The sequence below is a fragment of the Palaemon carinicauda genome, chromosome 2 (assembly GCF_036898095.1).
Source record: "Palaemon carinicauda isolate YSFRI2023 chromosome 2, ASM3689809v2, whole genome shotgun sequence".
Lineage (NCBI taxonomy): Eukaryota > Metazoa > Arthropoda > Malacostraca > Decapoda > Palaemonidae > Palaemon > Palaemon carinicauda.
The window spans coordinates 149,626,036-149,651,440 of NC_090726.1; the positions used below are offsets into that span (position 1 = coordinate 149,626,036).

Sequence of the window (25,405 nt, forward strand, 5' to 3'; positions counted from 1 at the left end):
GTCAGGTGGGTTCTCGGAGATTGTGTGCTTCGGCAACTCTTATGGAACTAGACCTCTGGAGCTGCGGTGGTCAGATTTTGAAAACTTTGCATTGGACTTGGTGAATGAACAGATCTGTGGTTCTGAAATTAACTTGCATCCAACTAGTGCAGCAAGATCCGATCCACTTGATTTTAAGGCAGCGGAAGTTGTACATGCTTGTCATCTGTACTGTCACATCTTCTGTTTGACCCATTTATATATATTCCTATTGAGGAGTCTAACCTTGGAGAGACTCAACAGAAGGTATGTCCTACGTCCTTCTTGGCTTCTGAATTGAGTACTCTCATGGCTTGACCAGTGATCAGATGTGGTGACATATTTTACGTAGACAGTGGGGTTATCAACTCCTGACTCGGTAGCAAAATATAGGAGGTTCTCTGCAGTGGATTGATTGATTAATTCGAAGTTCTCTGGCATCCTGACATCGAAGGTCATTGATGCCGTCTCTGCGGTGGAAGGGAAAAGTGATATTTTTGGTGCAACTGGTAACAAAACTAATGGACTAATTGGGCATTGAAGAGGAATGCCAGCATATCCCAATTTCCAAGATTAGTTGGTCCATAAGCAGCTCTTGCACTGAGAAACTCTGGTGCAGAGGTCCTCGCCACTTTTCCGTAAAAGTCATTGAGGCATCATTGGGGCTTTTCATGACTCGCTATCCACATTTAAGTGAAGGATATGAAATAAAACCACAACAAGAGCTGTATAGCAGGAAGAGTAAATAATGGAATAAATAGAGCAGTAACTTTCAAAGGGCTTGGCCAAACCATTGGGTGCAGCCACGCATTTGGAATCAGTAGTGAAGAAGATGGCCGTGCTTTCTCGGGATCCAAATCAAAACCACCCATAACTTCTTCCACTTGGAGGAAGTCTGTCCCACACTGCCATTTCGAGGTCAATTAAGGAAGGGAGGAAGAGGAGTACACTGAAGTTACCGTTTCTTCTGCTACTCTTGAGTAGGGGATGCCTGGCATACCAGTGGATAACTGGGTAGCGACACGGAGCTGAGGCTTGGTTAGTGAGTGTCTTTCAAACTTACTACCATTTTAGGACCACGAGCCCCTTCTCTTGAAGGCTGATAACATTTCTGACCCATCTTCCAACATCACCTAAAACTCTTACCATTTTTGGTAGAAGTAGAAGGGATGCTGCAGAAGAATGCAGTCAACATCATTTGAGACAGTTTTCTGGCCTTTTATAGCCAACTCTGGAAAAGCCAGTTGATGTGAGTGAGTGAGTGAGTGAGTGTGTGTGTGTGTGTGTGTGTGTGTGTGTGTGTGTGTGTGTGTGTGTGTGTGTGAGTTAGTTCACCTTCAAAGATCCTCCCCTTTACAGATGAGTCCAAGGAGGATAGGGTATACGATCACCTGTGGGAATAGTTTGCAGAAAAACACGTTTTTCAATCTATTGGTAACTTTACAACGTGACTACTTTACAAGTGTGATGGATAAATTACCTGGTACGTTTGTGCTGTTTCAGACCCTAATCAAACAGGCACACACGTGGGAAGTCAACAGGGTACTGTAAAGATTCGTCCTGGCAGAAGAACCATGCAAGCAGACACTCAGTTACCAGTACCACTTTAGATCTCTTCATCATCGTGGGGCAGAGAAGCTTCACCAATCACCTGACCAGGTCATCTTCAAGTTGGATAGGAACTTACAGTTCTTGACTACCGAGTCCCAGTCTGTCGGTAGTGTTGAAGGATTCTTTACATTATCCACAGTCATTTTACACTTCTTCCTTGCCTCCTATCTTTCCATTTTGCCGATCACTCAACAGTCAGTTGATGACAGCGAGGTTCAGCATGATCCAGATCGCTCCCAAGCGGCCATGCGGTGTATGGCATCTGGATGAGCTGTTTCTTCCTTTGTCAGGGAAGCTTCTTAATCTTTGAGGTGTAGGTAAATGCTCAGCCTCAATCCAAGGTTCAAATAGGTATTCTGGAGAATTAACCAGACCATGAGGAGCTCCTAGGGGCCTCAATCCGCAGGGATTGTTTAGTAAGTGCACAAGCCTATAAGCAATCCCCGTCAAACCCGTGGGACTGAGGACAGATAAGCTTCGACCTTCGAGACTGTCCTCGGTTTGCCTTGTCCTGAAAAAGAAAGTAGGAAACTGTATAACTTTGTGTGTGTCACAAGTCATTCTGAAGGACAGAAGATCTCCATCACCTTAGGTTAGGAGTTTGTTTTTTGGACTTTTAAGTCCTTATTCATCTCATCCTATCAAGAAGTGACCAGCTGGGACCATGATGACTTGCCTTCATGTTCTTTTTGAGTACCAATCATTGTTGCGCATTCTGCTTACAACCATGAAATAATAACACCCCACTCCCCCTTAACCCCTCAAGTGCCCCTAGTGAAGTCTTCAGCTGGTAACTGGGTTTCTCATGGCAAGATGTTAACATTCTCATCTGTCAAACATCAGTAGCTATTCAGGCAAATTAGTATTATTTCAAAAGTGATGATTTTATGGTATAAAGTTTGCTGAAAATATTTTTATTACAAAACAGGTTTTCAGTGACAGTATTAATATGAATGGTTAAGATTGAAATTATAGATTTTATATTTAAATGTATTGTAGTAAAGGTACGTACTATAAACTATAATCAAAATATTAATTTAGGATTAAGCATTTTACTTTATTTTTAAAACTTGGGTAATATTTTTACTAAATTTTCAGAGAGAGAGGGAAGAACTAGAGGGTGATCCAAAATATTTGGCTCCTGAGATTTTGGATGTAAAATTTGGTCCACCAGCGGACACATTCAGCCTAGGCATGACCATTCTGGAATTGGCGACAGACCTTGACCTCCCAAAACACGGTGATGCTTGGCAAAAACTTCGACAGGGAGAACTTCCTCCTGCTGCTTCATGTAAGTTATTTTGGGATTTTTCATGTTTAAGTGTGCATGTATTAATGTGTTAGACAGAAAAAGTTCATCTTCATTATGACTTGATTAGGTATGAAAATGTTTCAGAACTAGAGATCTTCAGATATAGGTAAGCTGTGTAACATTTTATACTTGGAGATTTTATTCACCAATATAGTTATGTATTTGTATAATGGAAACTAATGCCTATATAGGGCTTAGATTAAGTCTTACGTAGTTTGAAGATCACCCTTATTCCCTTTTGTCTTCAGTATTACAAAGAAAAATTTGTCCTGCTCTTTCTTTACACTTTTCATCAGATTCATTATTTTTTTTCTACTATTACCAGGTTAGATGTGGATTAACTTTTTTTTTTTTTGTGGACTTTCCTCATTTTTATTTTTTTAACAGGATTTTCTGTTTTTCTTCAGTTTTCTTACTACTTGCATATCTACTTTCTTTCAGGCTACTGGTTTTTAACCCATTCTAATCACACATCCAAACCATCTAAGTTTTGAGACCTACATGTGTCCAAGCCTTTTTCCTTTGAAATAGGGAACGTCTTCAATGGAAGAGTAGCTAAGAGTAGCTCGCTCTCATGTAGAAAACTTCCCTTTTGTCTTCAGCTGCAATAAGTATAGGCATACTGTTGCATCCTATCCAAGGCTATTTGATCTTTATTTATCTTCCCAATTTGAATGGTTGATTGTTGGCTTTGCCTTGATTATGGAAGCTAAGCAAGGTTTTTGTAAATACGGTGAAATAGGTAGCCTTTACAATCAAGTTAAAGCTAAACTGGCAGTAGATCCATACTCTTCTGCAAGGGGCATAATTGTTTGCAATCATTCCTATTTTCCGAGTGAAGACTGTGGTCTCCCATTCAGTAATAGGATTATTCTTTGAGGAGGAAAAAGAATGCCAAGTCTTCCGTCAACTTAGAGGGATCACTCAACCTTCCTGTTCTATTGTTGAATTAGGCTTAGGTCAATGTTGTCTCGAGGCTGAACGAGAAAGCCTTCACTCCCTACCTCCAGACATGCAGTTGGTCATCTCAGGAGTGGTCAGAAGAAGAGAAGCATCTACTCATCAACATCGTTGAAATGCATGTAACGTTTCTAGCCCCATGAGCTACAATACACCTTTGCTGCCTATGTCAACAAGCTTTGTGCCCCCTTTGCAGGCTAATGTAGTCTCTGTACATTTTGGTGGTGCTTCACTCCATAGAGTTGTCAGCCAGGTACATTTCGAGTGAGCAAGAGGTATGTACTAGGAACATACACTCCAGGGGATTTTTGCAGGGTCGAAGTGGTCGCTGCATCCTTGTGTAGCGGAAAGGCTTCTTGTTGTGTGGGGATCTCTGGGGATTGACATTTACCATGCAGAAAAACGTGAAACTTCCTGTGTGTCGTCGTCCTCTTCCTTCCAGGCCTGTGGGCAGTATTAGCAGATGTCATCCAACTCCCATGGAATCACCTGAACTCTTATGCCTTTCCTTCATCCAGTCTGATCCACCCACTGATCTACCAAATGTTGGTTGCACCAGCCTCAGGATGACCCTGGTAGCCTAGATGGCTATATGGTGAATGGTATCCTGATATGTTGGCATTTCTAGTCAAAGTCCTGAGAAAACTACCGCTATGGACCACACTTGTCTGTCGACCACATCCCCAGAGGTACCACCACTCCGTTAAGTCGCTGGAACTTCACAATGGGAGACTACTCAGTATCTCCTCCAAGCTAAGGCTTTTTGCGAATCATTGCAGGAGATGTCTGAATGCCTATGACAATTCTCTGCAGCTGTCTACCAGGGAAGTTGGCCATATTTTGCGATGGGGGGCGTAGAAGGGGTACTTCTCCAGACTGACCATCTCTAGTGCTGGTCATGGATTTCCATATCATCCTTTACCAAGAGAAGTGCCTGTCAGTCACAGCTGTCAATGCTACCTTTACCCCTGAGTATTGTCTTTACACTGAAAGGTTTGGAGTTGTCTATATTCATGAGGAGCATCAAGCAGTCTTACCCACACTTGGTCTTCACCTCCCAGAGTGGGATATGACCATGGGTCTCAAGGCTCTTACGCATACCCCATTTGAGCTTTATTAGAATGTCGTAAGACAGATCTGATCCTTACGGCTGTCTTTTTGCTAAGCCTTAGTATCAATGAAGAGAGTAGGCGAGTTGCACACTTTCTCTTTTAGTCACATATACTGAGGATTGTAAAGAGGTAATTTTTGAGCTTGTGCCAAAGTTTGTGGCGAAACCCAAAGTCCGACAGTGTATTACTCCAGGTCCAAGACCTTTTCCATTGCTTCTTTACATGAAGCAACTGGTGGTAACCAAGAGGAGAGGCTTTTGTGTCCATTAAGGGCTCTCTGGTGCTATCTGAGGAGGACCCAACACCTCAGGCCTATGTGGTGTCATTGCCTCTTTCTTAGCACTGGCAGAACCAAGAAAGAGTTATCAATGAACATGGTCTCTTTGTGTCATCGTGAGACGATGCGTAGGGCATACGTCTTGAAAACTGAGAGGGTCGAGGTACCAACCAGGACCTGGGCTTACAAATTCAGGGCTATAGGCCCTACCTTAACCTTCAAGAGAAATTTTGCAGTAAGCCAGATATTGAAGGCTGGAGTTTGGAAACCCCAAACAACCTTTGCAGATTTTTACAATTGGAATTACCGTTATTCCCACAAGTCCATCTACACTTTTTCTTGGTACTGTGGTGGCTGCCCAAGTAGTTATATCTTGTAAACTTAATTTAAAAGAATGATGAATATAAGCCTAAACCATTGTGAAACCCTAGAAATGTCATGAGCCTGGGAAATTAGGACAGAAATTATATTTGTTCCTTTAATATGCACCAGAGAATACAGATTGTGTGGTTTCTTGTGGGACTTCTCAACCTTGAATGGTATTAGTTGGTGGACTGGGGTTACTGTATTTCCCATGTCATGATGGTACAAGTTGTACGATGCTCTATGTTTAGCTAAGGAATTTTTGGAAAAAAAAAGAAATAGAGGATTTAACAACTTATTATAGCAGCAATTCTACAGCGTGTTTTTTTTCTGGCATCGTAAATTTTCATAATTTGGGTGTATTATGAAATGTGATAGGTAAATATTAATTTGCTGTATATTTATTAACCCAATTTTACTAGAAATGTAAAAAAAAACAACCAGAAAACCAGTCGTATTTGCTACCATCGTAACAATGTTTTCAAGTGTTTGTTTACATGAAAGCAGTGTTGCCAAATGCTCCTGATCAAAGTTTGGTAGAGAAGTAAAATTCCAGTAATATTTTCCAAATTCCTCTTGTATAAATTTCCATACAAACTTAATTATTGATCAAATAACAAACTCTCCAGAAATTTCACATGGATTTTTTGTTTAGTTACTTTATAGCTAACTTGATAACACTGCACTCAACTTGCAGTGAGATGTTTTTTCGAGTTTCTGTCTAGCAACAACTACTGTATGTATTATTTTGGAATCCATACAAAAAAGTCATTACCAAAATTTTGCTTATTACAAAATATTAACAAAATATGAGAAAATAGATAAATATTGCATATGCAACTGCTTGGATACCATTAGTTGGCAGGTTTGCTTGTAAAGGTCATTGGCAAGTCATCAGCTGACCATCAAAACAAAAACAAATATCTCGTTACCTTCATTAATTAAAGAAAGTGCATTCAAAATAATTTGTTTAATACATATGAATGGTAATTGTAGGCTTTTGTTTTGTCTGGCGAGTGCTAGTTATTTGTATGTCATTACTATGGTATAGAGGGTTGTCAAATTCCCCTATTCAACTTTATCTTAGTATTAAGATACAGGATGACTTTTGGGGGCATTTTTTAAAGAAAAAAATGCCTCTTATAACACAGGAAATATGGTACATTGACCAGAAGTAAGGTAATACTTTATGCTGTATCAGACTTGAGGTTTTAGTGACCTAATTGAAACTAATTTCAGTTAAAGCAAATTTTACTTGGTTGGTTAATAGAGTATATACTTTCAGGTTTGTCCAAGGATCTACAGTTTGTACTGAAGGGGCTGCTTAATCCCAACCCAGAGGAAAGGCTAACAGCAGAAGAAGCTCTAGCCTTGCCTTGTATCAAGCATGTACTTTTCTTCAAAAAATTCCGAGATTGTTGCAGAAAATCGGTAAGTCTCCACAATAAAGATTTTATCCTGATGACACAGAGTCCAGAATTATAAACTCACCTTCCTCTATGTATACTAAATTTTAGAGAGTTTTCAACTGCCTTATTTATGCTTTGAACCTGCTGTCTACTCTTACCCATTTTGTAGTACTTGACACACTATACTTCTTGACCCTAGTGAATGGCTTCATTTAGCCTATAGCAATGTACTCTTCCAAAACCTTTTACAGGTACTTATCTAGGTTTTTCCATCTTTGTACCTCCAACTACTAAGTGCAAAACAGTATTGAATTCACACCCAGAACTTTCCCACAGCATTCACTTGCTCACTTTTATTTACCATGTTTCATCAATTCCTTTCTAGTAACTGTACTTTGTTCTGGCGTGATATACACACTCTTATGCTTTTTACGGGGATATGTTTTTCGACGATAGCTGAAACTAGCCATTAAGCTTTTTGTGAGGTGTAATTATCCTCCGCTAGTTAGCAGAGGGAGGAGTGGCGGTAGACCAACCACCCTGCTCACATCTACACTAGTAACTGAACGTTACTTTATTTTGGCGCGGTAGAGTAAAGACTTAGTCTTGCTCTCCCGTCAAAACCTTTTAACTGGCTAACGATGAAAAGTAATTGGCCTAAACGCTTGAAAATCTTCTTTTTCTTCAGAATGTTACCCCGTATTTCCCTAAAGTGAGGATGCTGTCGCCTCCCTTTGCCTCTTCCGACCTCCTACCTTCCTTGGGGCTTTCAAGTCTCCCCAATAAAGAATGGTTCCCGAGGCTGCTACAGTTAGATGCAGCACTCTGCTTCTGCACACCTTCGTTCCAGCAGCTCAAGCGTAGGAACGAGATCCGTGGCAGACTGGTTTCCCCTCAGGGTTTCCAGTCAAGGGGGGGAATCCCTTTAAAGTGAACTCAGAAACTAGCTTTGGCTACGTTTCACATGCAGTTCTCATTGCCGACCTTCAACTTGAGCTCAGCTTGTTGACGGGAAACAGAGGGCACTGTCCAGAGGTCAGCCTGCAAGTGATTTGGGAAGCATAGACTGCAGTCTTTAATAGCTTACAAATGTAAACAATGGAAAGGACATACAGTATATTCGTGCTTTTTATTTCATAATACGATGCTAATATGTGAATATCATAATTATCATTAATGGATATAGTCAAGTGAAACATAATTGTTATTAAGATAGTCTATTTTGAATACAGCTCTTACTTTTTTATTTTACATTATGCTTAACCTGTTAAGCGTCACCCATGTGATAAACCGTTCACCACGATCTACTCGGTACCGCCTTCAACTGCATATTCCGTTCATGACTTTAATTGCCTTTTTCAAGCCGTCAGTCTCGTGATATTACGTTTACTCATATAGTAAGTATAGGATCGCCACTTGGCAACACTCTCAGCATATGGGGGCTGTAAATAGAAACTTATATGATGTCTGGCAACTATTTTTCTGATTTCTGAAGGTAGCTTGATGTTAGAAAACTGGTTTGTTCCGTAACCGAAATACAAACCACGCTATTTACATTGGGGGTTTACCTTTTAGCGCAGCTGAAATGACGAGCCAATAGTTTTAACGAGAGTTAATTACCCCCACACACCGGTGACTTGCTTCACTTCACTTTTGGCTCGGCGGTGATCAGACGTGTCTGTTCATCGTCCTCGTGACAGCCTTTAATTTTTCTGCTTTTTCTTTCTACAGCGTGTGTGTTGGTTGGAAGTTGACCTTCATTATTATTATTTTACAATGCGTACATGCCCTGGTGTTGCCGGTCATCCTTGTGGGACTTTTATGTCGGACGTAGCTACGGACCCTCACACCCTTTGCCCTCAATGTCGGGGCCGGCGGTGTGATCAGGAGAACATGTGCCGTGAGTGCAGGGAGTGGTCTGCCTCCCAGTGGGAGAGGTTTGGCCGCCGACGTAAGAAGAAGTCCAGGAGAGACCGTTCTCCTTCGGGGTTTGCCTTGAAGGAGGAAGGTTCTCGGGATTCTTCTTCCGCCGCATAAAACCTCCTCCGAAGCTCCCCCTCGTCCGACTCCTAAGGAGAATCGGCCGAGTGGTAGCGCAGGCCCTAGTTCTGTTTCCCGACCTTGGGTGGGGGGAGAGGGCGTCGCCTCCCATAGCGAGGCGGTTCCCCCTCCTCCTCCGTGGGAGGTTATTGATAATGCTTTAACTAATGATGATCTTTTGCAGATTTGGTCTTCCCTGGGGCTTAAGGGCTTGCCCTCCAGGGTCGCCTTTATTGACCTTGTCTCGTTGGGGGCCGCTGTTAAGCAGTCGCTGGCGGTAGCAGAGATAGACCCTCTGTCTATCGTCGACGTCGTGGTATCAGAGGCCTCCGACGTGGCTGGGCAATCCTCCGCAGGTGCTGTTGAGGATGATGGTGCTGAGGGCTCTCCTCCCCCTTCCGTACATCCTTCGAAGGGGGAAGTGAGTCCTTCGGTCTCTGCTGCTGCTCAGCTTCCTTCTAAGGGAAGTGCTTTGACTGAGACCCCTTCGGAGGACCGATGGTCCCGATGATCTTCCCCGAGACCGCCTCCGCCGTAAGGCTCACCGTCCGCTACGTCGCAAGGGCCTCCCTTCCCCTTACAAGGGGGTTAAGAGGCGCCTTTTTTGGATCTTCTTCCTCCGAAGGGGACTCTCCTCGTCAGCCTCAACCTACAGCTCCGTCTCTCTTGGACCTCTCTGCAGACCGTTCACCAACTCCTGCCAGATCTTCACCTTCTGGAGAACTCGTCACCCGACGGGCAACGGTCCTTTGGGGGCAAAGGGATTCTTCTCTTCCACGAGCAGTGTTAGCGCACAGGCGCTCTCCTGCTCATCAGCGCTCTCCTGCTCGTCGGCGCTCTCCTGATGTTCGCCCTCCTCACCAGCGCGCTCCTGCTCGTCAGCTCTCTTCTAAGTGTCAGCGCTCATTTGAGGATCATCGCCCTGCGGTCTCTGACCATCCTACAGTTCCTGCTGAGCTCCCTGCTCGCCATCAGTCTTCTGATCCTGTGGCTACGCAACATCGTTCAGCGCGTGTGTCAAAAGCACATGTTTGCCAACGCGCCTGCGATCTTCCTGTTCCTGCTCGTGAACGCGCCGTGCCAGCTTGCGCGCACAGGCGATTTTAGTACCGCCTACTCGCCAGCGTTCTCCCACGCGTCAACGATCGCCTACGCACCAGCGTTCACCTGCTCGTCAGCGCGCACAGGCGATTTTGGTATCGCCTATTCACCAGCGTTCTACGCGTCAGCGATCACCTGTTTCTCGGTGATCTCCGGACCGCCCGCGTGTGTTACAGCCTGCGCGCCAACGTTCTCCAACGCTTCGTCAGCCGGAGGTTCTGAAGGGACATGGTTTGCCAGCTACTAGCTCGCCATCGCGCGATCGCTCACCGGCGCATGCTGCTCGCCAACGCGTCATCATGCGACAACGCGCCAACGCCTACCTGCGCGTCAGCGCTCACCAGCTCACCACCGATCGCCTGTTGATCCACATCGCCAGCGGTCTTCCTCACCCCCGCGGCAGCGCGTTTCCTCGCCATCACGCCAACGCTTGCGTTCGCCGCCTCGTTCACGCGCTCATTCACCTGCTCACCCTCGCCGCCTTGGACACGCGCTCATTCACCTGCCCACCCTCTCGCCTGCGCGCCCGCGCGACCGCTCGCCTGCGCGCCCGCGCGATCATCCACCTGCGCGCCCGCGCGATCGCTCGCCCGCGCGACCATCGTTCGCGGCGAATTCCGCAGCCGGTGGTATCAGCAGGAACGCGTATTCCTAGACAACGCTCGGGATCGCCTCCACCCAAACACAGGTTGGTAGTGCAGGACAAGGATACTACTGAGGAGAGGTTAGTACATCATTCTTCCCCACCTTCTTTTCAGGCAGGTACTGAGCGGGTTTGTCAAGCAAACCCGGTTCAGCATGGAGACAGCAGTCACGGTCAGACTTGCGGTGAGACCACAAGACTTCATGTGCACACTGGATCTAAAGGACGCGTACTTCCAGATCCCAATCCATCCGTCTTCCAGGAAGTATCTGAGATTTTGCCTAGACGACAAGATCTACCAGTTCAAGGTGCTGTGTTTCGGTCTCTCCACAGCTCCTCAGGTGTTCACCAGAGTGTTCACCCTGATTTCATCTTGGGCGCACAGGAACGGCATTCGTCTCCTTCGTTATCTGGACGATTGGCTGATCCTAGCAGACTCGGAGTCGACCCTTCTTCAGCACCGAGACAGGCTTCTGGATCTTTGCCACGATCTGCGGATCGTGGTAAACCTCGAGGAGTCCTCTCTGCAGCTGCCCCAACGACTGGTTTATCTAGGCATGCTAATAGACACCAATCTCCACAAAGCTTTTCCATCAGACGACCGGATAGCAAGACTGAGGAGGGTGGCGGAACCCTTCCTCAGGCGAGAAGAACTACCCGCCCAATCGTGGTTGCGTCTCTTAGGTCACCTATCCTCCCTGGCTCGTCTGGTTCCAAACAGCTGCCTTAGGATGAGATCCCTTCAATGGCGGCTCAAGTCCCGGTGGAATCAAGGATCCGATTCCCCGGACATTCTGATCCCAATGGGGTCTCTGGAACAGACGGACTTGCGGTGGTGGCTGGTCGACGAGAACCTGCGGAAGGGAGTGAGTCTTCTCGTCCTCCCCCCGGAATTGACTCTGTTTTTGGACGCGTCAAAAGAAGGGTGGGGGGCGCACATTCTGAACCAGAGGGCCTCAGGCCTTTGGTCAGAATCAGAAAAGTGCCTACACATCAACGTGCTAGAATTGAAGGCCGTCTTTCTGGCTCTTCAGCAGTTCCAACGGTCCCTGGCGGGTCACTCCGTGGTGGTGAGGAGCGACAACAACACGGTAGACCGAAACCCACTCGATAACACTATCAGCTCGCTTCATTCCTGGCAAGAGGAATGTGCTCGCCGACAGTCTGAGCAGGGCCTCGCAGATAGTGAGTACCGAGTGGTCTTTGGATCCTCAGATAGCCAACAAAGTCCTGACTTTGTGGGGTTCCCCGACTGTGGACTTGTTCGCGACAGCTTTGAACTTCAAGCTGCCCCAGTACTGCTCCCCAGTCCCGGACCCCAAGGCACTCTGGCAAGATGCTTTCCAGCAACGGTGGGACAACATTGACGTGTACGCCTTCCCACCGTTCTGTCAGATGAGAAGGGTGCTCAACAGGACCAGACTATCGGTCAACTGTTCGATGACTGGTAGCTCCGCTATGGCATCACGCGGAATGGTTTCCGGACCTTCTGCAGCTCCTGACGGAGCTCCCGAGGGAGCTTCCTCCACGACACGAGCTTCTCAGACAACCCCACTCCGGCGTCCCTCACAGTTCCGTAGCCTCGCTTCGGCTTCACGCCTGGAGACTATCCAGCGTCTCCTCGCGGAGAGCGGCTTTTCACAACAGGTTGCGGAGAGAATGTCTCGGCACCTGCGAAGGTCCTCTGAGGGAGTCTACCAAGCAAAGTGGAGAGTCTTTTGTGGTTGGTGTCGTGGAAGGGGTATCTCTCCACTCAATGCCACTATTCCAGCAATAGCGGACTTCCTCGTTTATCTGCGGGAAGAAATGCGCCTTTCTGTCTCGGCAGTGAAAGGCTATCGCTCAGCCTTAAGCTTGGCCTTCAGACTGAAGGACTTGGATATTTCTTCATCGCTAGAACTCTCTTTACTCATACGTAGCTATGACCTTACCTGGCCCCAGTCGGAAGTGAGACCTCCTCCTTGGAACGTGGTTCGAGTCCTCAGGTCTCTTAAGAGACCTCCCTTCGAGCCATTAAGCCAGGCCTCCGATCTCCACCTGTCTTGGAAGACGGCTTTCCTACTCGCTTTGGCTTCGGCCAAGCGGGTTAGTGAACTTCATGGTCTCTCGTACGACATCGCCCATTCAAGGGGATGGGGGGAGGTAACGTTCAGGTTCGTCCCTGAGTTTGTTGCCAAGACTCAGAATCCTGGAGTACCGGATCTTCGGTTCGACTCTTTCAGGATCGCGAGTCTCTGTTCTGTAACAAGCGACCCAGACCAGCTGCTACTATGTCCAGTGAGGTGTCTGAGGCACTACTTGAAGAGAACGGCTGCAGTCCGTCCTCAAGTGCGAGCTTTGTTTGTGAGCACAGGCAGGACTAAGAGGAGGGTCACCAGGAACACCATCTCAGCTTGGATTCGAAGGGTTATCCACCATGCCCTGAATCCTGACCCTCCTCCGTCATGTCGCCCTCGGGCCGACGATGTCAGGGGTATTGCTACATCCCTGGCCTTCAAGAGAAACTTCTCTGTGACGCAGGTACTTCAAGCTGGGGTCTGGAAGCGTCAAACGACCTTCACAGCCCACTACCTGCAAGACGTGACCCACAGGAGCCTCGATACGTTTTCTTTCGGCCCTGTGGTGGCTGCACAACAGCTGGTCTAACCTCAGGCTCCTTTTTGGACAAGTAGCAGTAGGTTGAGGGCGTTGTTACCCGGTCTTAGTCAGCGTGAATGAAAGAGTATGTCTGACCCTTACTTCTTTCTTCATTCTCCCCTCTCTCGGGGAAGCAGCATCCTGGTCCTCGCATAGCTGACCTCGACCTCTGCAGGTAACCCATGCTTCTTTGTGCTCCTAGTATCAAGCTTAATCCTGTTGCGTCTCCCATACCCTGACGAGGTGGTATGGGGAACGTCCTATCCTAGAATTCCTATCTGAAGGTCTCAAGGTCAACTTCATAGGGCGAGTCACACTCTCCTCCACACACTGCTTATGTAGGCCACTCGTTCCTAGCGATGCTAGGAACTTGTGAGGTACAGGGGCTCCCTCTCTCTAGTGCTGCTCACTAAGGGATCGAGCCCCCGGGCAAGCCGAAGTCAGTAAGGCTGGGGACTTTCCACCCTTCCTAAGGGAAAGTCACCCAATGTAAATAGCGTGGTTTGTATTTCGGTTACGGAACAAATGACAAATTCGAAGATAATTTGTATTTTTCCTAACCATACAAACCTTAGCTATTTACACACATGTGCCCGCCATCCCTGACCCCCAAGTCAAGTCCTACATCTAAGTGAAGTGAAGCAAGTTACCGGTGTGTGTGTGTGTGTGTGTGTGGAAGGGGGGGGGGGGTAACAAGCTACCCTTCCCCTATCCCCCGCTAACTAGCGCGGGGGTAATTAACCCTCGTTAAAACTATTGGCTCGTCATTTCAGCTGCGCTAAAAGGTAAACCCAATGTAAATAGCTAAGGTTTGTATGGTTAGGAAAAATACAAATTATCTTCGAATTTGTAATTTTTGTGATAATTTCCTTATCCAAAAAATGAGTAAGAAAAGGTCAGACAATCCTCTCACTCCCGATGTGGTGTACAGAAGTTGAACTGCCGTGTTCTATACAGGGAATAAATGTGAGGTTTGATTATTGCACAATACTGTGTCATTGCTATGACAAACCAGTTCTTCCAAAATAGGTCGTATCTGAGTACCTTTTCTCTTCTCCCTACTCTTCTATGTCATTGGTGTAAAACACTCCTTTTCTGTTAGGTTACATGGTATTGGTGTTTGTGTACTAACAATAGATACAGAAATACTAACCCCCTATTCATCCTTTTTGCTTTCCAAGGAAACAATATCAGAATTGTATGTCTGCTCTTCTTACAATAATTTTTCCTCCTCCAACACTGCTGTATCCCCCTAGTTCCCTGTTATGTCAACCGTTTTTACCTTATCTTCACAGTTACTTCCAATTCATCCAGCATATCATTAATTTGGTCAAGCTCCGAAGACATTTATTTTCTTATTAAATGATCAAATTGAAAAAAAAAATAGATTTTAAATGAATATGTACCCTACCTCAAGGTAAAATACAGTATGGCATCTAAACCAGTTCCCAGTTCACGAATAGAATAAAGACACCTTCACACATAGCAACAATCGTATCATTGCGAAACCAAACACTTTTATAAGACAATTATGTCAAAATTAAAATTTTATCTCACCTTAATTAGGTGTTATACGGACAATATCGAGTCCGAATTATCTTAGAAATCACATAAGACATAGCAATAAATGGGAATGTGTCTTCACTCAACTCGTGCATGTTGTATACTACCAAATCATGGGTCACTATCATTCGTAACTCATACACTTGATGTTTTAGAGAAAAAAAAAAAAAAGTACCACTTTTGACATAAGGGTCGGATTGTTCACAATCCGCCATACCTATCCAGGGTATCATCATCATCATCATCATCATATCTTCCTACGCCTATTGAGCAAAGGGCCTCGGTTAGTCCTCAGCCATGTAGAACTGGGTCTTCCAACTCTTCTAGTGCCTTGTGGAGCCCAGTTGAAAGTTTGGTGAACTAATCTCTCTTGGAGTGTACGAAGGGCATGGTCAAACCATCTCCACCTACCCCTCACCATGATCTCTCTTAAAGTTTCATTTCTAATCCTGTCTTGCCATTTAACTTCCAGTATTCCAATATTCTTCAGAGGGTTTTGTTCTCAAATCTGTTGATTGTTTCATTGTCATACCACGGCTCATGTTCATCTCGTCTTTCTTCTATTATCTTGAGCCCAACCTCATGTGATATTTCATGCATTCTAGTAAGTAAGTTTTGCAAGACCGGTGGTGTTCTGCTAATAAAGACAGGGTAATCAGCATATTCGAAGTGTGCTAATTTCTTGTTACCAATCCAGTCTAATCCTCCATCCTCAACTGTTCAATGCATTACAAAATCTGTGAGAAGGATAAACAACATAGTTGATAACACTTTTCCATGGAGAACTCCACTGTTTACTGGAAATTCATTTGATAGTACTCCCCAAGCATTAACTTTGCACTTGCTATGCTCACGAACGGACTTAAATCAAATTTACATATTTAAAGGGAACTCAATAATGCAGGACTCCCCTGAAAATTGGCCTGTACACACTATCAAACACAAATGCCATCAAAAGTAGATTTTTATATTCTACACATTGCTGTACAACATGTCTTAAAATGAAAATTTGGATAGTTCAACTTCTACCTTTTCAAAATCCTGCTTGTTCATCTCTCGGCTTTTCATCAATCTTTCTCTCTAGTTATTTGGAATGAGTATGCTATACATTTTCATGACAAGTGATGTAAGTGTAATCCCTCTGTGATTAGTGCAATCAGTCTAATCTCCTATTTGTTCCGTAACTGAAATACAAACCACGCTATTTACATTGGGTGTACCTTTTAGCGTAGCTGAAATGGCGAGCCATTAGAATTTAACAAGGGTGTATTACCCCCGCGCTAGTTAGCGGGGGGGGGGGGGGGGTGTTAGGGGAGTGTTAGCTAGCTACCCCTCCCCCCCTCACACACCGGTGAATTGCTTCACTTTCACTTCTGGCTTGGACATGGACAGACGTCTCTGTCTTTGTCCTCGCTTGGCAGCCATTGTTTGTTTTGTCTTTACTTAATCACTTACTTTTCTTTTACTCAATATATATGTAAACATTTTCTCATGTTTATGTATATATTTGAGTATAGAAATCAGTAAGTTTCCTTTTCAGAGTTTGTGCTTGTGTGTGTAGTGTACGATATCCCCGTGGAGCCCTCGGCAGTTAGGCCACCATGGTGTAATTTCATGGGTCGCAATCGAGTTTGACTTCGGTCTTTCTCTCTCTCTCTCGAGGTCGTTCACCCTTTTACTACGTTACTTACTACGCCTTTGTAGCTTCCTTCCCGTGTGGGGGGGTTGCTACGCCGTACGTTTTGTCTCAAAATTGGGGGAAGTGCCTTGGTATATGGAGTTTATGAATCTAATTGTATTTGTTGATTTTTCAGCTTTGTAGAACAATTCCTTTCGGGGTTTTCGTTCTTTCTTTAGTGTTCATTCATTTTTAAATTACATAATTACATAGTTACATAATTATGATTGTTATAATTCTGTGTTGGTTACAGCTCTCCTTCCGTGAGTGTAAGTGGTTGTGAGGGCACGTGCCTGTTGTGTAATTCTTGTGTTCCTTTCCGTCGGGATTCCTCTTCGGAGCCTTCCCGGGGGAATGAATGTTAACTAATGTTTTTTGTTTTATTTTTCACAGTTACCGATCTAGTTCGTTTCTGTAATCTGACAACGGAGTGAGCTGTCTTGTTGAGGCCTGGGGATTCGGCTGTTGCTGGCTCCCCTATAGATCTTCGTCAGGGGCGTGTCTCCTCCTGGAAGTACTCCCGTGACGATTGACAGCTCTCCAGTTCATTTTAGAACACTCAGGAGGCTCGCCTCCTTGGGTGGGTAACTTTCCTTCCGAGGGAAGTTTTTCCTGTCCAGGCTTGAGTTTTTTCCCCTTTTAGGGGGTTTCTTCTCTTGCCTTTTTTTCGTGCGACTATGCTCTTGGTGCTGAGCGGTTGCACCTGCAGTTACGCTCAAGGGGCTGGGCAACTGCAGGAGCCCCTCTTCGGAGGATTGCTCCTTTTAGGTCACTGGCTGACCCGTCTCTTCTTCGAAGTGTTTCTCTTTCGTTCGCGAGAGAGTACACTCATAGAGACTCCTCTTCGGAGGACTCTTCTGCTGTTGTTGCAGTTGGCCACCTTCTCCGTAAGGCTCACCGTCCGCTACGTCGTAAGGGCCTCCCATCTCCCTATAAGGGTGCTTAAGAGGCGCCTTTTTGAATCTCCGTATGCAGCCTACAACTCCTCCTTCTTGATCTTCCGCCCCTGGTGCAGATGGACAGCAGTCTGACCTCGTCTTCCGACGGGCAACGGTCTTCCCGACGGACAACGGTCTTCCGATGGACATCAGTCTCCCGACGGACAGACAACGGTCTTCCGACGGACATCAGTCTCCCGACGGACAAACGATCCCTTCGGGGTAAAGGGTTGCCTCCCACAGGGGTTCTTCCCTTGCGTGTCAGGGTTCCCCTGCGCGCCCTTCTGCAGTGTTTTCTCCTGCTCAGTGTTAGCGCACAGGCGCTCTCCTGCTCATCAGCGCTTTCCTGTTCGTCAGCGCTCTCTTGATGATCATCTCTGCTGTTCCTGTTACGCGCCCACGTTCGCCCTCGCGATCTGGAACTTCGGTTCAGGTCTTGGACAAGGACTCTTCTTCTACGCACAGGCTTCCACGCGTTGCCTTCTGCTCGCCAGCGATCACCAGCTCGCCAGCGACCACAGACGCATCAACGTTCGCCTACTCGTCAGCAATCTCCTACACGTCAACGATCGCCATCGACGTGTCAGTTCCCCTGGACACCATCAGTAGCAATCTAGCACTCGCCTGCTGTGGACCACGATCTCCGGTAGCTGAGTCTTGCCGTAGATCTTCCTCCGGCTCGCCAGCGCTCACCTTTACTTCTGTCCTTGTGTGCGCCAGTTTTCTTCAATCGCCAGCGCACATCTGCGCGCTCTTTTCTGCCAAGAACCTATAGGCGCCAACGGTTTTTTCTGACCGTCTAGGATTGCCTGATTAACAGCTTGCTTCAGCGCTCACCTTCCTGATGCACTTGCGCGCCTTCTGTTAGCGCGATGCGCGCTAACCATCACTAGTCTCTTACGCGTTAGCGATCACCTACGCGCCCGCGCGATTCTTCGCCTGCGCGCTAGCGTTTTGTTAACGCATCACCGCTCGCCAACGCGCCATCGCTTGCCGACGCGCCGTTACTCGCCTACGGGCCATCGCTCGTCAACGCGCCATCGCCCGCCTACGCGCCATTGGTCTCCCGACCGCCTGCGCGTCCACACGCCCACGTGCCCGCACGCCCGCGCTCCTACGCTCATGCGCGACTGCTCACATGCGCTCCAATGTTCGCCCGCGCGCGAACCAGCGGTGTTCCGTCGCGCGGACCGACGGTGTTCCGTCGCACGAACGTCGGCTTGATTCCTGCAGTATCCATTGCTCGCCTACGGGTCATCGCTCGCCGACCTCCAGCTCTCGCCCTTCCTACCACGCTCGCCCTCCTCCTGCGCTCTTTCGCGCACTTGCGTTTGCGTTTCTGCGTGCCCGCGCATGGGCGCTTTCACGTTCGGCCACGCGCAAACCATTGATGTACCATCACGCGAGCGCCAGGGCGATTGCGACCGCGATTCCCGTTGGGGTTTCGCAACATGGCCAGCCTGGCGAGTACTCTGGAGCGTATTTCCAGAACACGGCCTCACCCCGTAGATGCAGAGCATGGCACTTGCAAGAGCAGGAAGAATCTTCAGGGAGGTCTGAGCAACATTCTTCTTTCCAGAACCTGGGTTAGCCCTTCCCCGTCATTCCCTGGAGGGGTTTTCCCAGGGAGCTTTCTGTTCGAGATTTCTCCATCGGCCAAGGGGTGACTGGTTTACCCCTTCCTCTTCTCCATCTTGTGTAAGGGGCTTACCAGGTCCTTTTCCCTCCTCGGTTGTGACCCGAGGTTTTGTACAAGGAAGCTCCAGGAAGATCATGGGTACTTTCCTCCTCTCGGGCTCAAGCACCTTGGCTTTTCTTCGCCAAGTTTCGAACTTGGGGGCAAGCTAGATGTTGGACCATCTGGACGCAATGACCGAGGGCTTCCTCTCGGGTGTCTCATCCGTGGATGTCGACAATCTCAGACACCCTTCCATCCTTGGGAAGAGCTTGTTTGTGCCCAAGGACAGAGACATAGACAGCGGTTGTGCGGAGGAAGTCGACTTCCGTTTTCACTCCTCCAAGGCGCTTTCTTCCAGACCCGGCAGGGCTCCAGCGCCTCTTTTTTTCAGCCTCGTCGGCCTAAGTTATCGGACCGGCTACAACAACTAGACAAGATGTCCAATAGCAGTCCCCTCCTCTCAGGAACAGGTAGGTTGGGAGGCTCTCCCGGGGGGCATAATCCTAGAGGGAGCGGCAGAGTTCACGAACAATATGATTGGCAACCCCCCCTTGCGGGTCTCACGCTGGGAGGATGCCTAAGGTTACTCATCCGGATAACAGCTTCCCGATGCCGATTCCTGCACAATCTCCGTGATCAGCCAAGGATATCGCGCCTGCCGTCTCTGTCAGCGAATTCAGTATCACTGAACCTCTATGCCATGGGGTCGGCAAGAGTTTTGCCCGTTTGGGCAGAATGATCCATGTCTTAGGAGGTCCTCCAAAGGATCGTCGACGGCTTCACCCCCCGGCTTCTTCAGTCGATCCTTTCTCGTAGGAAAGCATCTGAGACAGGAATTCCATAGTCGACCTCTCAGCTCTGATCAAGTTTGTCGAACAAACTTCGTCCAGCGTGGAACAGCAGAATCGATCAGACTGGTAACGAGGCGACAGGACTCCTTAGGCCCTTTATCGGAAGGACAGGTACTTTCAGTTTCCATTCCATCCATCTTCCAGGAAGCTCTTGGAATTCAGCCTAGACTACAGGTGTTCCTGCTTGAGATGCAGTGTGGCGATCCCGCCGTGGCATCGCAGGTTTTTCCCCGGAGAACTTTCCCTGCCTTCCTCATGGCCGCTCAGGAGCAGGGATCCGCCTCCTTCGCCTTTTGGAAGTCTGGTCAACTCTGGTAGGCTCGGGTTCGACCTTCTTCAACGCCGGGACAAGCTTCCGGATCCTTACCATGAGTGAGGGTTCATGGTAATTTGCTAGGAGCCTTCTCTACTTCTGCCTCAACATCTGGAGTTTCTAGCCATGATATTGAGTCAACGGCCTTACCACGTTGGAAACCCCGCTTCTCGTCCGTCCAGCGAGGTTAAGCAACGTCGGGTCTGGTCGGTACTTCGATGCGTGACCACCTGGGGACGCCAGATTCTGTATCCGCCGCCTCCGAGCCTTCCCTTCAGTTGACTGTGGCAAGGCTGAGGAGAGTCGCAGTACCTGTTCTCAGTCAAGCGGAGCTTTCAGCCCTACCTTGGAACGTTTCCTAGGTCTCTTTTCCTCATTGACCCGTCTAAAGTTCCGAACGGTCGCCTCAGGATAAGTTCCCTGTGGGGCGGCCCAAGTTCCGGTGGTTTCAAAGCAACGATTAACCGGACTTTTTGGCCCCTATGGGACCAGCGGAACGATTAGACCTGCAATGGGTGTTGACCTATGGAACCTCTTGTTGAGAGTGGATATTTTCGTCCTTTCCCCACATTTTTTATGCTGTTCTCGGACTCGTCAAAGAAAAGGGGGGGGGGGGGCATGTTCCGGTTCAGGCCTATGGTCAGGACCTGAAGGATACCTCTCCATCATTCAGGCAGGCTTAGGGGCCGTAGTATGGCCCCTCTACAGATCCTACAGCTTCTGCCGAGTCGCTCCGTGCGCGACGACTTTATGGTACTGGCGTGTTCCAACCAGCAGGGACGCATTTTCATACCTTCGCATCTTGCAGTAGAGATACTGAGATGATCCGAGGTCCTCTCAATACCACTGTCGGCTCGCTCATTTCGGGCAGAGGAATGTTCTCTCCGACTATCTGAGCAGAGCCTCGTAGAGAGTTTGTACCTAGGGGTCTTTGGCCTTTAGTAACCAGCAAGTCCTGGCCTGGGGGACCTGATCGCGACAGCTTGGAACCTCAAGCTTCCGCTGTTCTTCCCCCCAGTCTCAGACCCCATGACTCTTTGACAAGATGCATTCCGGTGATGGTGGGACAACATCGACGCCTGCGTCTTCCCTCCTTTGTTGTCTGTTGAGAATGGGTCTCAACAAGTCCAGGTTGTCTGTCAACCTTTCAATGGCCCTGAGAGCTCCACTGGGACTATACGCAGAACGGTTTCCGGACCCTCTGCTTCCCATAACGGAACTCCCGGGAGAGCTTCTCCCACGGCACAGACTACTCAAACAACCACACTGCAACATCTTTCACGAGCTCGGGCGTCGCTTCGGCTTCATGCCTGGAGACACTACGCCTCCTCCTCAAGAAGAGACAACCCGCTACAGTCGCGGGGCGGAGGTCGCGTCATCTGCGATAGTCATCTGCAGGGGTCTACCAGGCGAAGTGGAGAGTCTTCTGTGGTTGGTGTCGTGGGAGATATACCTCTTCCCTTGAGGCCTCTTCTCCAGCAATAACGAGCTTATTGCTTTTCGGCGGGAGGAAACTCCTTTCCGTTCTTGGCAATGGAGCCTGTCGCTCAGCCTTTCCCTGACCTTCAGGCTGAAAGGAATAACTTTTTCCTTCCCGCTGGACCTTTCCTCGCTAATGCGAAGCTGCGAACGTCCCTGCCCTAGTCGGAGTGAGACCTCCAACATGGAGCATGGTTCGGACTTTTTAGTCCCTTTAGAGATCTTCTCAAGACCCTTTACGTCAGGCCTCTGATCGTATTCCGTCTTGGGGCTCCTGCTCACTCTGGCCGCGGCCAGTGTGTAAGCAATCTTCTTGGTCTCGTACGACTCCGCCCTTTCTAAGGAATGGGGGAAGGCAACATTCAGGTTCGCTCCTGAGTTGTTGGCTAGACTCAGAATCTTGGGGTCCCGGCCCTTCGGTCCAATTCCTTCAAGATTTCGAGTCACCATTCTGTATCAGATGACCCAAACCTTCTCCTTCTTGCCAGTAAAGAAATCGAGAGGTTAGCTTTGGGAACAGCTACAGTTTGTCCTCACGTGCAGCCAGGTTGGGAGCACAAAAAGGACACGGGGGAGAGTCACCAGTATACCTCTTCAGCTCGGACTCAAGGACATTCATCTCGGCCTGAATCCAGACCCTCCCCCGTCACGTCGCCATACAGCACGATGTCGGATACATCGCAACGTCCCTCGCCTTCGAGTAATACTACTCTGTGACGCAGGTGCTACAAGCTGGAGTCTGGAAGCGTCTAATGACCTTCGCAGCCCGCTTCCTGCAGGACATGACCCACAGGAGTATCGATACGTTTCTATCGCTCTGTGGTGGCTACACAACAGCTGGTCTAACCTCAGGCTCATTTTTGGACAGGTAGCAGAAGGTTGAGGGCATTGTTATCAGGTTTTAGTCTGCATGAACGAAAGAAGTATGTCTGGCCCTTACTTCTTTCTTCATCATCCCCTCTACTGGGAAGCAGCATCCTGGTCTCTGCATAGCTGACCTCAAACCTCTGCAGGTAAACCATGCTTCCTTGTGTTCCGAGTATTGAGATAATACTGTCGCGTCCCCCATACCCTGACGAGGTGGTATTGGGAACGTCCTAACCCAGAGTTCCTTCTGGAACTCCAGGTCAACTGCCTAGGCCGGGTCACACTTCTTCCTTCACACACAAGCTTATGTAGGCCACACGGTTCCTTGCGGAGCAAGGAACTTGTGAGGTGCAGGGACTCCTTTTCTCGAGTGCGACTCACTCGGATTCTGAGTCCCCGGGTAAAGCCAAAGCCAGTATGGCTGGGGACTTTCCACCCTTCCTAAGGGGTAAGTCACCCAATGTAAATAGCGTGGTTTGTATTTCGGTTACGGAACAAATGACAAATTCGAAGATAATTTGTATTTTTCCTAACCATACAAACCTTAGCTATTTACATACATTTTCCCGCCAGCCCTGTCCCCCAAGTCAAGTCCTACCTCTAAGTGAAAGTGAAGCAATTCACCGGTGTGTAAGGGGGGAGGGGTAGCTAGCTACCACTCCCCTTCCCTTCCCCCCCCCCCCCCCCCGCTAACTAGCGCGGGGGTAATACACCCTCGTTAAATTCTAATGGCTCGCCATTTCAGCTACGCTAAAAGGTAAAACCAATGTAAATAGCTAAGGTTTGTATGGTTAGGAAAAATACAAATTATCTTCGAATTTGTCATTTTTGCATTTTCACCAACACTCTTAACTCCCATTCATCAGGTTTTGCCTCTTCATGCTAAATTCTACACAATAATCTTGTAAGTATTCTTGGAGTCACTTCATTTTCGGCCAAAATCATCTGAGTATCGTATCCAGAGGCTTTCCATCTCTAGATTTTTAATGATAGCTTTGACTTCAAACGCTGAAGTCATTCTTGGGCACATAAGGTCTTCCTCAGCTTCTAGTATATTAATCAAATTATTCCCTTCATATCTCCTATTCATGACCTAACTAAAGTGCTCCAACTAATGTTGTCTTTCTTCATCTTCTGTTGTTATAACAGATCCATCTGTCTTTTTGATCGGTATACTGTATGCTTCTTTTTTGCCCCTGTGGAGATTTCATTAACCTTGAATAGGTATTGTTATTTGACCACCTTAAATAGGTATCGTGGGTTGACCTCAACCTGAGGGCAAAAAAAAATTCATAAAAAATTAATTTACAAATTAATTCACAACCTTTTAAAAGCAAAAAATACTTCAAAGAATATTCCTATCTTCAAAAAAAGTAAATAAAAGCTAAATTCAAAATAAATATTTATTACAAAAAATTTAAAGAAATAATTATACAAAAGAATGACTTTACAAAAAAATTCACCTAAAATCTAAATAAGGAAATAAACTAAAACTATTCTAAGCCCTAAGTCTATGATAATTGAGCACCATTTGCTGAGATCCAGGGGTGGGGGGAGGAACCAAAAGGGAACGTTTCCTGAAATGAGAAAAAGTGTGTGTGTTTTGGCTAGAAAAATCTATCCTCTACAAAATTTTTTGGGAATAGTAAATGTCATGGTAGCTGAAATTTTTGCAGGATATTGTATTATTATCGTACAACAAAAATGTGTAAAAGAATTTGCACTTGCATATCATTTAATGTTTTATAAAGGGGCCTTTTTTTTTTTGCCTTCATGGTATGTATGCATGAAAATATCAAATTTTATTAAAAAAAAAAAAAGGAATATGTAGTGCTATGCCATCTTGTGTTGGATATGCTCACAAAATGGCCGCCAACCACTACCTTGGAAGGTCAAATCTGCTACCTGAAATGGAGAAATATATGTCAATATCAGCGAATCCTTTACTTATATAATTGTTCGAGGATTTGCAGAAAAATATTACGGTAGTTAGAATGAAGTTTATAGATTATTTTACAATTAAATGAAATGAAATAATTATCATAATTAAGTTATCATAAAGGTATATACTTACAAAAACAGGAGATATTGTAAGCTAATTAATAAAAACATATGGGGTAGAAGACATTCACAAACACTTTACAACAATCCTTCTTTATACACGCCTAAACACTACTGCACATACGATATATAATTATATAAAACTTTGATATTACACAAATTACCTCAATTAGGTATTGATTGTTTGAGCTCGACCCGAGGGTATCTCAGAAATAGCACAAGGAAAAGAGCTGGGAAGAAATGCGTCCTCACCCGACTGCTGCGCACACTGAACTGAGGTCTCGCAGGTCGATATCACTCACAACCAATATGGATGAAAAATTATGGCAAAAAAAATATTTTTTTTTTTTCTCTGGTCGTATACGACCCACCACACCTATCCAGGGTTAATGATTCAATGAGCAATTCTTACACCATAGCCACTTCCTGAATTCATAGCTTTGTTAGCCTCATCTGTTTTCCTGTTTATATATTTTCCAGTCATTCCTGGCTTT

General features: G+C 46.7%; 1 protein-coding gene across 1 annotated transcript in view; it reads left to right on the top strand.

The window, feature by feature from the left end:
* The window catches only part of LOC137627784 (membrane-associated tyrosine- and threonine-specific cdc2-inhibitory kinase-like), a 104,458-nt gene that overhangs the window by 55,293 nt on the left and 23,760 nt on the right, over nt 1–25,405 (top strand). Inside the window, exons 6-7 of the mRNA XM_068359121.1 lie at nt 2,728–2,920; nt 6,939–7,084. Of these exons, the coding sequence (XP_068215222.1) occupies nt 2,728–2,920; nt 6,939–7,084 (339 nt within the window). The remainder of the gene's footprint in view (nt 1–2,727; nt 2,921–6,938; nt 7,085–25,405) is intronic.